Source organism: Microcaecilia unicolor, chromosome 5 (genome assembly GCF_901765095.1).
Source record: "Microcaecilia unicolor chromosome 5, aMicUni1.1, whole genome shotgun sequence".
NCBI lineage: Eukaryota > Metazoa > Chordata > Amphibia > Gymnophiona > Siphonopidae > Microcaecilia > Microcaecilia unicolor.
The window spans coordinates 25,760,674-25,774,781 of NC_044035.1; the positions used below are offsets into that span (position 1 = coordinate 25,760,674).

At 47.2% G+C, this 14,108-nt stretch overlaps 1 protein-coding gene across 1 annotated transcript in view; it reads left to right on the forward strand.

Moving 5' to 3' along the window:
* Window positions 1-3,044: 3,044 nt before the first annotated feature.
* Window positions 3,045-14,108, forward strand: part of LOC115469968 (xaa-Pro aminopeptidase 1-like) — a 100,799-nt gene continuing 89,735 nt past the window's right edge. Inside the window, 2 exon segments of the mRNA XM_030202777.1 lie at window positions 3,045-3,139; window positions 8,824-8,943. Of these exon segments, the coding sequence (XP_030058637.1) occupies window positions 8,827-8,943 (117 nt within the window). The 5' untranslated portion in view covers window positions 3,045-3,139; window positions 8,824-8,826.

Here is a 14,108-nt window from a genome sequence, read left to right on the forward strand (position 1 = left end):
GTGATGCACAGCCAACGTGGGGAGCCCAGCTTTGTACTGATCATCAACTTTACATCAAAATACAGTTTACAGGTCTTCTTCACCAGTGGCATCATGCAGGGCCGAGAGGGGGGTGGGGGCAGGGGGACAGAATTTCCCGGGCCTCCAAGGGGGGCCTGACGCCACAGTCCCACCCGCCCGCGGCTCCGTCGACTGTCCACCACCGGGCCGGGCCCCCTCCATTCAAATCACTGCGCCTCACCACCTCGCTCGATATGAAAGCGCAGCAGCAGCAGTCTGCAGATCGCCTCCCTTCTGGCCTTCCCTCCCTGTGTCCCGCCCTCGTCTCTCCCCATCCTTCCAACCATCTACCCCCATCTCCCGATCCTTCCATCCAGTGTCTCTCTCTCTCTCTCTATCCCCTTCTTTCCAACCAGTGTGTCTCTCTCTCTCTACCCTTTTACATTCATCATTTCCCCACATCCTTCAATGTCTCTTCTCTCTCCCTACCCTTCCTTCCAGTGTCTTCCCTCTTTCTGATCTCAGCCAGGATCCCCCCTTCTCCTCATCCTTATCACCAGTAGCTTCTCTCTTTCTCCAGCCCTTCTCCATCTCCCCTCCTTCTCTCTCCACTCTCTTTTACCTCCTGCCTCCCACTCCATCTCCCCTCCTTCTCTGCCCACTCTCTTTTACCTCCTGCCTCCTGCCCCATCTCCCCTCCTTCTTTCCCCACTCTATTTTACCTCCTGCCTGCCGCTACTCCCTCCACCAGATCTTCGTTTCTTGGCCACTTCTGCTTCTCCTGTTGAGCAGCAGAGGCCGCGCCAAAAATAAAAAGAGCTAACAAAAGAAATTGAAAAAAAGCAAGCGCGGCACCGCAGGCAGCCTTCAGGCATTGGCTGTTGGCTCTGCAGCCGCTCCTCTTTGTCCCCGGAGGAGCGCAGCGAAGCATGAAGTCGATCTCAACTTCCTGCTCTAGCGCTCCAGGGGCAGTGACGTGAGAGGAGGAGCGGCTGCAGAGCAGACGGCCAATGCCTGAAGGCTGCCTGCGGTGCCGCTCTTGCTTTTTAACATTTTTTTTTGTTGTTGCGGCCACAGCTGCTCAACAGAAGCAGCAGTGACCAGAAATGGAGGGCGCTTAGCACCGCCACGTGTTTCAGCGGGAGATGGCCCGCCAATGCGGGAGTCTCCCACTGAATGCGGGAGACTTGGCAGGTCTGTGTATTGTATAGAACAGTGTAGAAAAATCAACACAAAATATAGAGTTTATAACTGCTTTTGCTACCAGCTACAATAATTTTTAAGCTGTTTTAGTGATATTCAATTTTAAAGTTTTGCAGGTTCAGAGGGTGCAAATTGACATTCAGCAAGGTAGCTTATCATTCCATGTTTTAGCCTAGAATGGGTGGCAGAGCTGGTGGTTGGGAGGCGGGTAGGGTTACCATTTGTCCGGATTTCCCCGGACATGTCCTCTTTTTGAGGGCATGTCCGGGGCGTCCGGCGGGTTTTGCCTGCATGCACGTTTGTCCGGATTTCTGGACAAACGTGCGTGCGGGAGGGCGTGCGTGCAGTTGCGCGATCCATCGGCGCCGTGGGTCTCCCCTCACCTTCCTTACCATCTTCCCTGGTGGTCTAGTGACGTCTTTCGGGGCAGGAAAGAGTCCCCTCTTTCCTGCCCGGAGCTCTGCCTTGCCCATCCTCCTTCTCGGTCTCTGCTGGTGATTCAAAATGGCCACCGAGAGTTGAAGTCTCGCGAGGCCGCTTCAACTCTCGGCGGCCATTTTGAATCCTCAGCCGAGACCGAGAAGGATCTAGGCAAGGGCAGGCAGCGCTCCGGGCAGGAAAGAGGGGACTCTTTCCTGCCCCGAAGACGTCACTAGACCACCAGGGAAGATGGTAAGGAAGGGGAGGGGAGCATGTGACAGGGGGAGGGGAGTATGTGATGGGGGGGTGCGGGGGAGGGGACTATGTGAAGAGGGGAGGGGAAAGGGGGGCGGAATTACGATCCAAAAGGGGCGTGGCAGTGGGCGTGGCGGGTGCAGGCGGGGGCGTGGCATGTGTCCTCTTTTTCAGAGGACACAAAATGGTAACCCTAGAGGCGGGGCTAGTGCTGGGCAGACTTATATGGTCTGTGCCGGGGCTGGTGGTTGGGTGGCGGGGATAGTGCTGGGCAGACTTATATGGTCTGTGCCAGAGCCGGTGGTGGGAGGCAGGGATATTGCTGGGCAGACTTATACGGTCTGTGCCAGAGCTGGTGGTTGGGAGGCGGGGTTGGTGGTTGGGAGGCGGGGATAGGGCTGGCCAGACTTATACAGTCTGTGCGCTGAAGAGGACAGTACAAATAAAAAAGTAGCACATATGAATTTATCTTCTTGGGCAGACTGGATGGACCGTGCAGGTCTTTTTCTGCCGTCATCTACTATGTTTACTATGTTTAATGCCATGATATTGATATCTACATGGGTAGCTTTCAAATACATTAAAAAGCTATCAAATAAGTAAAAAAAGAAAAAAAACAAAAACAAATCTTTTATCTTCCACCTTTGCACTGCCTATCCTCCAACTGTAACAGGGTTTAGACTTTTACACATAAACCGTGTACAGGCAGTCACTTCCTAGACAATAATTTGCACCTCCTGCAACGTTCCATGATGGAACTTCCATCGCTGTCTGGCTGCCTCGTTCGTAACCTCATGACGTCAGTCTCAGCCAGCCTCCAGCGCTCCATTCCCCCTCACTGCCCCGCCCTCACGTCAAAACGTAATGACGTCAGAGGGCGGCGGACCAGTGAAGGGAACGCTGGAGCTGACGTCAGGAAGGATGTGTCATCAACGGAAGGGAAGCCAGCCAGAAAACGGGCCGATGAGGTACAAAGGAAGGAACTTAAGGAAGAGAGGAGCCCGGCACAATTCGAGGGGAGAGCAGGGCAGGGGGACAAAATTCCCCGGCAGTCCCGCCCTCCGTCATCGACTGCCTGCTACAGCGCCTGTCTGTCAGAGAGCGCTGCTGCAGGCAGAAGCAGTTCGCCTCCCTTCGGGCCTTCTCTCCCTGTGTCCCGCCCTCTCTCGGGTTACATCAGACGAGGGCGGGACACGGAGGGAGGGAAGGAGGCCCGAAGGGAGGCGAACTGCTTCTGCTTCTGCTCAGCGCGTTCACGGAGGTGAGAGAGGCGCGGAGATTTTAATGCAGGGGTCCGGCCCGGTGGCGGACGGAGGGGGGAGGGGGGAGGGGAGCGGGGCTCCGGGGGGCGGCCCTACAGAGCAGAGCATAATCGATGGATGGGATGGGAGGAGATAACAGTCTACCTTCTGTATTTACCCACCTGATCCACCTAACTCTTTTCTTTTCTCCCCTTATCCAATCTTTGTACATCACTTATTGTATCTGATATCCTGTAATGACAATGCCATAACAGGACTTTGCAAGCCACATTGAGCTTGCAAATAGATGGGAAAATGTGGGATACAAATACAATAAATTAAAAAAAAAAAACAGGAGAGAAGAGAATCGCGGGACACGGATCATGGGAGTGCAGGGGAGAGACAAACCCGTTTCATTGTTGAGGAACCGGGCTAGGTTCCACTAGTATTGTTATAATATAGGTGGACTTTTTTTTTTAAAGACCAATGATGGCTGGTTTGTAGCTCTGGCGTTTTATGATAGAGCTTTTTAAGTGTACTGAGGTCTTTTTTTCTCCACCTTTTTGATCATTGATAAGGCCTTGGGTTTGGTCTTTCATCGGGGTAAGTAAAACTGGGTGGCATTTTTACAGAACTTAATGGTGTTAGTTTCTTACGTGAATTTCTGGCGTGAGTGTTTTTGATATTTTGAAGAACAAAAGTATGACATCATACATGGAGCTCCATCCATGCATGTTATTTTTATTACATTTGTACCCCATGCTTTCCCACTCATGGCAGGCTCAATGCGGCAGGCAATGGAGGGTTAAGTGACTTGCCCAGAGTCACAAGGAGCTGCCTGTGCCGGGAATCAAACTCAGTTCCCCAGGACCAAAGTCCACCACCCTAACCACTAGGCCACTGCTCCACTCCAATGTTGGTCCAGTCCAGCAGAATTCAACATTGCAAAGCTGGATGCTCAAGAATGAAGCCAAATCTGTCAGTGACATCCACTTCTACTAGGTCTCAACCAGTCAAAAGTGTTAAGGAACAGTACAAAGAAAGACAACTCCAAAACAAACATACTACTACACTTTGTCTCTGGGTAACAACCCACCAAAAGGTTTTTTGCATCCTTACTAGATACTGACCAAACCTGTCCGAAATCCATGTTTGGCCTTATTTTGGCTTCAGTCAAAAATGCCTGTACCATGCCCGGTGATAGTTCCCACCCCTAATGCACGTCATTTCCAGCACTGCCCAATTGCCGCTGTGTACCAGGGTTAGCGCGGGAGCCCTTACCGCCACCTCAATGGGTAGCGTTAAGTGGTCCCACCCAAAATGGGCACGTGGCAAGTTCTTCATTTCTTAAAAAAAAACAACATGCCTTTTACCCGCTTCAGTAAAAGGGGGGCTTCGGCGCACTTCAAAAACACACGCCAACGCAGGCCCCCTATTGCAGCTTTGTAAAAGGATCCCATCAGCTCCTGTTCATCCAACCCCCTTGGTAGCAATCTGGCTGCACGATTTATTTAAACTCGCACAACGTGCCCAGGCCACCCATCTCAGTTATTTCTTTCTCTACGGGAGCGGCATCTGCCTCAACCAGTCACAAAACGTACTTTGTCGGGTTCGGGTAAAACATGGATCCTGAGGACCCCGCAGATCGAAACCGCACAGCCTCAAAAATCTTTGCGCTGCCAGTCTGTCGCGTCTGAGGGTGCACAAGTCAAGGAATGACAGCACAGTAGTCCTGGTACCCAAACAAGGGGGGGGGGGGGGTTCCCACAGGATCCATGTTTTACCCGAACCCTACTTCGTCGCAATGGATAGTGGCTTGTATCTTTTTTCTATCGTGAAAATGGAGAGTACAAAAGCGCATCTTCACAGAGCTATTTGTAACAGGGCTGCCAAGGGGGGGGGGGGGGGGCAAAATTCCCCGGGCCGCCAAGGGGGGCCCGGCATCGCAGTCCCACCTGCCCGCCCTCAGCTCCTTCTTGCACATACTTGTACTGCACGTTACTGCATCGATGCTGCGCTTGCTCTCCTGTGGCTCAACATCCTGTTTCCGGCATTGCGGGATGCAGAGGGAGTGAAGTTGTGGGTATCATAGGGGACGGGGCACCGGAGAAGGAAAGCTGTGGGATTCTTAGTGGGTGACCTCAGGTATGAGCTTGACCAGCGGGTGGGGGAGGGGGGTGCTATCATAGACAAGGGGGAGAATGGGAGAGATGGTCTTACTGACCTTTAAATGCATCCACTCTATGACCCCTCATTACCTCTCCTCTCTCATTTCTCCCTACACTCCGCTCTCTGAGCAAGTCTCTCTTGTCGTCCTCCTCCTACTCCACCGCTAACTCCAGACTTCGTTCCTTTATTCTTGCTGCACCTTATGTCTGGAACCGTGTTCCTGAGCCCATACCTCTAGCTCCATCTCTACCTGTTTTTAAATCTATGCTGAAGGCTCACCTTTTCACTGCTGCCTTTGGCTCCTAACCGCTACTCAGTGCCCTCCTCCTCCCTTGTTCCTCTTTAACCTGTAATTCCCTTGCCCGTAATGTCTTGTCTGTCTGTTTTTTTGCCTAGATTGTAAGCTCTTTGAGCAGGGACTGTCTATGTCAAATGTTCAGTAGTAGTAGTAGATCATAGGGAAGGGAGACCGGTCCAGTCTCTGAATGTGTGTGACTTGGTATCTTTTTATATACAGGTAGTGTAATAGGGTACCCATCATTTTGGACTATTGCTGTATCTTTCAGTGTTTTGTTTGGTTTCTGAATAGCACTGCTGTGTTATTTCATTGCCCAGTGTGGACTTTAAAAAATGCACTCTCCAAATTAAATCAAATCAACTGCTACTGTAATTTCAGAGATGCGACGTTATGGAGTTTCAGGCAGTGTGCATTGTGCACTCTGAGTGGTTAATGTGAGAAGAAATTTTCATCCAATAGTGGATCAAATACGGACAGCAATCGAAAATAAAGCAAAGTTTTTTTTTTTTTTTCAGTGTGTTTTGAGCCACAGACTACTCGGCTTTTGGTCTTAACCTTTGTAAAGACTAGAGCCTGACCGAAAACAGGATTTTTGGTTTCTGCCAGAACCAAATCTACGATTGAAATTGGCCGCTCAGTTTCAGGAAAAACTGAAGCTGAAAAGAAACTGGCCTACCCCAAAGAGACCCCGCTCCCCCACCCAACCAAAAAGAGCCCCCTTTTGGATCCACCCCCTGCAGCAACTGCCTTCTGAACACAGCTCCATGGCGGCAACCCCCTCTTGGGCCTACCTTGTCATTGGGGGGTATTGGATGTAGAAGCATTCCCACTCACTCCTGAACACAGTCCGCTCTAGGTCAGAATGGCTTCCGAGACTGCTGCTGGAGGTCCCAGCAGCCATTGTGAGATTTGAACCGGCACGTGCAAGAGCAGTCAGTTGCCCCTGCCCTTCTGGTTCCAATTTCAAAATGGCTGCCAGGACCTCCAGCAGCAGTCTTTGCCACTGGAAGTTCTGGAAGCCATATTGATCTGGACCCAGATGTGCGCAGGAGCCAGTGGGGGACGCTCCACCAACTACCCACCAACGACAAGGTAAGCCCAGGAGGGGACTGCCGCTGGGGGAATCTTTTTGGTTGGAAAGAGGCATTGTCGTTGTGAGGGCTGTGTATATAGTTCTGGTACCAGCTGAAAATGTACAGGCATTTTTGGCTGAACCCAAAATAAAGCCAAACGTGGATTTCGGGCAGGTAAATTTGGTCGGTATCTAGTAAGGATGCAAAAAACTTTTTGGTCGGTTGTTACCCAGAGACAGAAGGTGTAGTGTGTTTGTTTTGGAGTTGTCTTTCTTTGTACCGTTCCTTAACATTTTAGACTAGTTGAGACCTAGTAGAAGTAGATGTCACTGACAGATTTGGCTTCATTCTTGAGCATCCAGCTTTGCAAAGTTGAATTCTGCTGGACTGGACCAGCATTTGAGTAACATGCATGGATGGAGTTCCATGTATGATCTGTCATACTTATGTCCTTCAAAATATAAAAAACACTAATGCCAGAAATTCACGAAAGAAACTCACACCATTAATTGCTGTAAAAATGCCACCCAGTTTTACTTACCCCGATGAAAGACCAAACCCAAGGCCTTATAATATTATCAAAAAGGTGGAGAGAAAAGACCACAGTACACTTAAAAAGCTCTATAGTAAAATGCCAGAGCTACAAACCAGCCATCATTGGTCTTGGAAAAAAAAAAAAAAAAAAGTCCACCTATATTATAACAATACTAGTGGAACCCAGCCCGGTTCCTCAACAATGAAACGGGCCCTAGGAAGGCTCTCTTATAAGCGATTTTTTTTGTCTCTCCCCTGCCCTCCCCTCCATGTCCAGCGATTCTTCCCTGCCCTCCCACCTGTGTCCCGCGGTTCTCTTCTCTCCTGTCCTCCCATCCCATCCATGTCCATTGATTGTGCTGTGCTGTGCCCTCCCCTCCCCTCCATGTCCAGCGATTCTCTTCTCTCCTGTCCTCTCCTCCCATCCCATCCATGTCCATCGATTGTGCTGTGCCCTGCCCTCCCCTCGATGTGTTGCGATTCTCTCTTCCTTTGTACCTCATCGTTTTCTGGCTGGCCTGGTTTCCCTTACGTTGGTAACATCCTGACGTCAGCTTGCCTCCAGCGTTCCCTTCCCTCTCACTGTTGCGCCCTCTGACATCATTACGTTTTGACACGAGGGCGGGGCAGTGAGGGGGAATGGAATGCTGGAGGCTGGCTGACGTCATGAGATGTTACGAACCCAAGCAGGCAGACAGCGATGGAACGTTGGAGGTACAAACTATTATATAGGATTGGAAAAAGTGAAAACAGGAATTCAAGCACAAAATTGCTATGCAAAACATTGCATAGGGTTTTTTCTTGCGGTTCTATGCAGATGTTGAATTTTGGATTGCCATATAAGTGATTCTTTTTGTATTATTTTGCATAGTTTTGTATTGTGATTTTGTGCTTGAATTCCTGTTCAGGTCTATTACAGTTTTCACGTTTTCCAATATTGTTATGTGATAGGTGGAGGTTTTTTTTAAAGACCAATGATGACTGGTTTGCAACTCTGGCATTTTGCTATAGAGGTTTTCGGGTATGCCTCGTGAGGCCTTTTGTCACCACCTTCTTCATAATTGATAAGGCCTTGTGTTTGGCCTTTTATTGGGATAAGTGAAACTGGGTGGCATTTTTACAGAAATTAATGGCAGTTTTGTCCTTTATAAGTTCTAACTGTGGGGCTTATCATTTGAACCACTGCAGTTTACAAAATACTATATTAAGAACTTCAAAGAACTACTTGAGGTAGAGAGACATGGGTTGCAGTAGGAGGTAACATAGTAACATAGTAGATGACGGCAGAAAAAGACCTGCACGGTCCATCTAGTCTGCCCAACAAGATAAACTCATATGTGCTACTTCTTGTGTATACCTTACCTTGATTTGTATCTGCCATTTTCAGGGCACAGACTGTAGAAGTCTTGCCCAGAACTAGCCCCATTTTCAGGACACAGACCGTAGAAGTCTTGCCCAGAACTAGCCCCACCACCCAAACACCAGCCCCGCCTCCCAATCTCGGCTAAGCTTCTGAGGATCCATTCCTTCTGCACAGGATTTCTTTATGTTTATCCAACGCATACTTGGTGTAATGGAAAATGGATATTAAATATTCATCTTTCTCTTTTTTTCCTTTTTTTTTTCTAAGAACATGACTCCCAAAATCACCACCGAACTGCTTGCTCAGCTGAGACAGACGATGAGAAACTCCAAATATGTCCGAGAATCAATTCAGGCTTACATTGTCCCTTCCGGAGATGCTCACCAGGTAACGTAGGGGCTTCATATTCAAGTTTTGCAGGTTCAGAGGGTGCAAATTGACATTCAGCAAGGTAGCTTACCATTCCATGTTTTGTGTTTGGAGGGAAAGATTTGGGGCAGGATAATTGGTACAGTCGTAGCCAGTATTAATCCAGCATAGATGGGAGGCAGGGATAGTGCTGGGCAGACTTATACGGTCTGTGCCAGAGCTGGTGGTGGGAGGCGGGACTGGTAGTTGGGAGGCAGGGATAGTGCTGGGGAGACTTATAGGGTCTGTGCCAGAGATGGTGGTTGGGCGGTGGGGATAGTGCTGGGCAGACTTATACGATCTGTGCCAGAGCCGGTGGTGGGAGGCAGGGATAGTGCTGGGCAGACTTATACGTTCTGTGCCAGAGCTGGTGGTGGGAGGCGGGACTGGTGGTTGGGAGGCAAGGATAGTGCTGGGCAGACTTATAGGGTCTGTGCCAGAGCTGGTAGTTGGGAGGCGGGGTTGGTGTTTGGGAGGCGGGGATAGGGCTGGCCAGACTTATACGGTCTGTGCACTGAAGAGGACAGTACAAATAAAAAAGTAGCACACATGAATTTATCTTCTTGGGCAGACTGGATGGACCGTGCAGGTCTTTTTCTGCCGTCATCTACTATGTGTTTACTATAGATGGCTAGTGTCTGAAACTTGTTACCATTATTTAATGTTTTTACAGCCTTTATGAAATAGGTTGCCAGCCTATATTCATTTTCCATGTCACTGAAACCAGCACCACAGTTTTGGCAGTGTTTGACCCCTGCTGTTGGTGGCCTTGGCAGAAAAGTGAAAGGTTATCTCAGTGGTTCCCAAACCTGATCCTAGAGGCACCCCAGCCAGGTGTAAAGTGCCTATACCACTTCTGTACACATACTTGGAGCTAGTTTTGGAGGGAAACTTCCTTGTCTTAATACTAAGTTTTGTGATAATCTAAATCAGGTGACGTTGTTCAGAACATCAGTGATCCCCCATGCTCCTTGGTTTTGGGATTATAACCATGGCTGCTCTAAGGGTTATCATGTTACAACATGTGAGAGCTGTGGATTTCCTGAATGCCAAGCCATGCAGTGTTGTTCAAAATGTATTTATTTATTTGTTTGTTACATCTGTACCCCGCGCTTTCCCGCTTATGGCAGGCTCAGTGCGGCTTACATAGTAATAGGATTACAAATACTTAAGTAAAAGTAAAAATAAATGTATATTTTGATACTTAAGTACAAGTACAGTGAAGAACACATTAAAAAAAATGTACTTAGGTGAAAGTAAAAAAGTTATTGCCTAATACAGGGGTAGGCAACTCTGGTCCTCAAGAGCCGCAGGCAGGTCAGGTTTTCAGGATATCCACAATGAATATGCAGGAGATAGATTTGCAAGCACTGCCTCCATGGTATGCAAATCTATCTCCTGCATATTCAATGTGGATATCCTGAAAACCTGACCTGCCTGCGGCTCTCGAGGACCGGAGTTGCCTACCCCTGGCCTAGTGGTTAGTGCAGTGGAACATGGAATGTTAGCTACTGTTGGAGATTCTGTTGCTACTATTGGAGATTCTACATGGAATGTTGCTACTATTGAGAGTCTGTTGCTACTATTGGAGATTCTACATGGAATGTTAATGTTGCTATTCCACTAGCAACATTCCACATAGAAGCCTACCCTTGCAGATCAGCAACGCGGCCGCGCAGGCTTCTGTTTCTGTGAGTCTGACGTCCTGCACGTACGTGCAGGACGTCAGACTCACAGAAACAGAAGCCTGCGCGGCCGCATTGCCTCCACATGGAATGTTGCCAGTGGAGGAGTAGCCTAGTGCAGAGGTAGGCAATTCCAGTCCTCGAGAGCCACAGGCAGGTCAGGTTTTCAGGATATCCACAATGAATATGCATGAACTTGATTTGCATACACTGCCTCCATGGTATGCAAATCTATCTCCTGCATATTCATTGTGGATATCCTGAACACCTGACCTGCCTGCGGCTCTCGAGGACCGGAGTTGCCGACCCCTGGCCTAATATAATATTTTTTGAGTAAAAAGTAAAAGTACCACAATTACAATGAATGCAACTATTGTTAACATTTTTATCCCAACAATCTATTGAAAATGACTATCACTCAAACAAAGGTGTTCAGCAACTGCACTACCAGGAAGTGTTGTAGGATAATCGCAGATAATAAATTACCTGTGTCCAGGTTCCCCAAGCAGAACTATCTGCAAGCAAATAATCCTGTACTAGGTCTAGGGGTGGGAACCTTGGAACCTAGCCAAATACTTCCGTTAGAAAGAACTGCAGCTGAGAACGCAGGCTGATATATATATTAGATTTATTATGGTATATCAGGTAAGAAAATATAGGTAATGTATACAAAATATAGACACTCTGCAAAGCTTTGGCTGAATACAAAATTACTGGCCGATAAAAATTACTCTCATACGTCACACTACTAAACACTAATTCTTACTGGTTACCAGATAATATTACACCACTGATAAGTCACACTATGTTACGAGGTAGTACAGTTATTAGCAGCTCCTCCTGATCACAAGTATGACGGCACCAGCCTTCTGCTCAGGTAAATACCACTAACTAAACCCAGACTAATAGGCAATAGATCACCGTGTCTCTCACCAAGCTGACCTCAGGGTCGTCTTCCGGGAATGCACGGGACACCTCACAGACTCAAGCTGATATGGCAGCGAGTCTTAGTCAGAGCTAGGACTGGAACTTTGCAGCAGACAAGGAGGGCACAGGTCACTCAGTGCAGGTACAGCTGAACCACGATACTTTCCTCCAGATACACAGTTCATCAGTTGGTGAACCTTATTAGGTCTCACTGGTCTTCTTTTCCTCCACCTTCTTCCAAGGCTTCCAACTAACTCTTTCTTTGTTCCCGCTCTTCCCAGTACCTCTTGGTCCGGTGGCTGCAGGAACCAATCTGGATCTTTTTTGTCTCACTGCATGGCAAGAACCGTCCGTTGTTCTTGACCTTCAAGTTGTTACATTTTGGTATGCATTTTCTGTTTCTCACCCACCTTGCTGGAACCAGCCTCTCAGGGAGATAAGGGGGTCTGGTTTGCCCACAGCATGTCCTTGGTGTTGAGCTTCTGCTGTAATTTTCCACAAGCTGCAAAGCTGTTTCTTGCTGACACAGAGATGTGCGGGTCAAGGGTGGATGCAACCATCTTGTTGAAACAGGATGTCATAGGCTTGTATAGGCCAAGACCAGCAAGGTGAGACACACAGGGAAATACTCCTACAGTGTTCAATCCAATCTGATTCCTTCATATCAGGTTATTACTGATGTCTTCTGACTTGGTCTGCAGGTTTTGATCAAGGGAATCTCTGAAACACCTGACTTCCGTATAGCAGAGTACTTTTTCATCATTATTGTCATTATCATGCCTTAGAAGTAGGGTTGTAAAACTCATCACTTTCATCTTCATCTTTATCTTCGTTATCGTCGTCATGCTGTTCAGTCACAAAGAAAGTTTTCACAAAGTCGAAATCACTGTTCTAACAATTTTTCATCTGATGGCAAACCCTGTTTGAATATCTGATACAAGAATGTCAAATGTATGGGAACCCTTCAGTCTTAAGGCCAGATAAGCAGACTTTCTCTCTCTAAAGGTTGTCGATCCAGAGGACAGTCACCCCAAAGTCATATTTTCCATGGGATAACCAATACTCTGTTGTGACAGAGACATATGTCTGTTCACCAAGGACCTCAACCAGGTTCAGCTTCATCTGAGCTTTAAACTCATCTCTCTTCTGTTTGGTTGGAGACTAGTACCCAGTTCGACAAACACAGGCAACTTTACTGTTCTTATAGGCTGTATTCACTGAACAGCGACATTTAAGATGAGATGATTCACTGTGTGATGAGGTTTACGATAGCAAAATCCTGTTCCTGGTTTTGCTGTTTCATTTGGTTTGCTGAGGAATCATTTACGTCTCGCTTCTGCTTTTACTTTTAACTGTGCATCAAATGTATCTGAGTAAAAGTAGTAAAAATTGGCAGAATTATTATTCCGGTAAAAGTTATAAATACTATCCTGTACTTTATAAGTAAATGTAACAAAACCTTTACTTAAGTACAGTAACTTGTTGCATTTACTTAGTTACTATACAACACTGCAAGCCTGTGATTTTTAGGTGCACTGCTGGAGGGTCTTCATCCTGTGCTTGTATGACCTTTAAGGCGCAGCGTCAGAGGAGCAGAGCTTAGTGGGGGATATGAGTTTATTAATCAGGATGGGGCAAGGCAAGGGGAGAGAAAAAAGGCAGAATATTTAAAAATGAATATTCAATAACATATATTTTAATATATGTTTTGCAATAGCGATCAGTAAAGTAGCATCAGATATATTGCAGCTAGAAAAAGAGGTCAATTAGATGTGTTATAACTGGCAGATTGCATTCTGATGTTTGTTTTCATTGTCATAGTTACCAGATATAATGCAGTTAAAGAAAATTAGATTGATTATTCTCTGTGTTTGGCAAGTTTTATAGATGGCATGCACATATTACAGTGTAAAATGGTAATGGGGACAAAATTTAGATACTACCAAAGAGATGGTGTAGGAGGTATCCAGGGGGGTAATTTGACTTCAGTTGGGTAGCGCTTGAGTATCTGCATCATCTGGTTAGAGTTGATCGGGTTTGCAACTGTTCTAAAGTAACTGGATATCTTTATCTGGTTATGTGTTAGAGGGTTCTTAGGCATCACTGACTTAAAATTGGCTGTAAAACATAGGAGAACAAAGGAGCCCCAAGACAGCAAAGAAAAATCTGATGAATAAACTAAGAGATTACAGAGAAATAGCCAAGTATCGCAAGCCTGTCATGGAATCTGAAGCCCCTTCATTCCAAGGGCCATGCCCAGAGGTCTGACATAGTGAGCAGGATTTTCACCAATGGTGTCTTGTAAGTTTTATATAAGTTAGGTAATAGCATGCTGTTGGTACTCGTTGCCACTTTTTGTTTTTCTGATGCTGGAAGCTAGAAGACCTATGATAAAAATATGCCAATAGAAATGCAGGGCTGTGGAGTTGGTACACCAAACATCTTATTCTGACTCCTACTGATACTTGGCTTTACATTTGTTTATTCAGGATTTAGTTTAGTGCGGATCCCATGCCTCTGGACTTACACCTA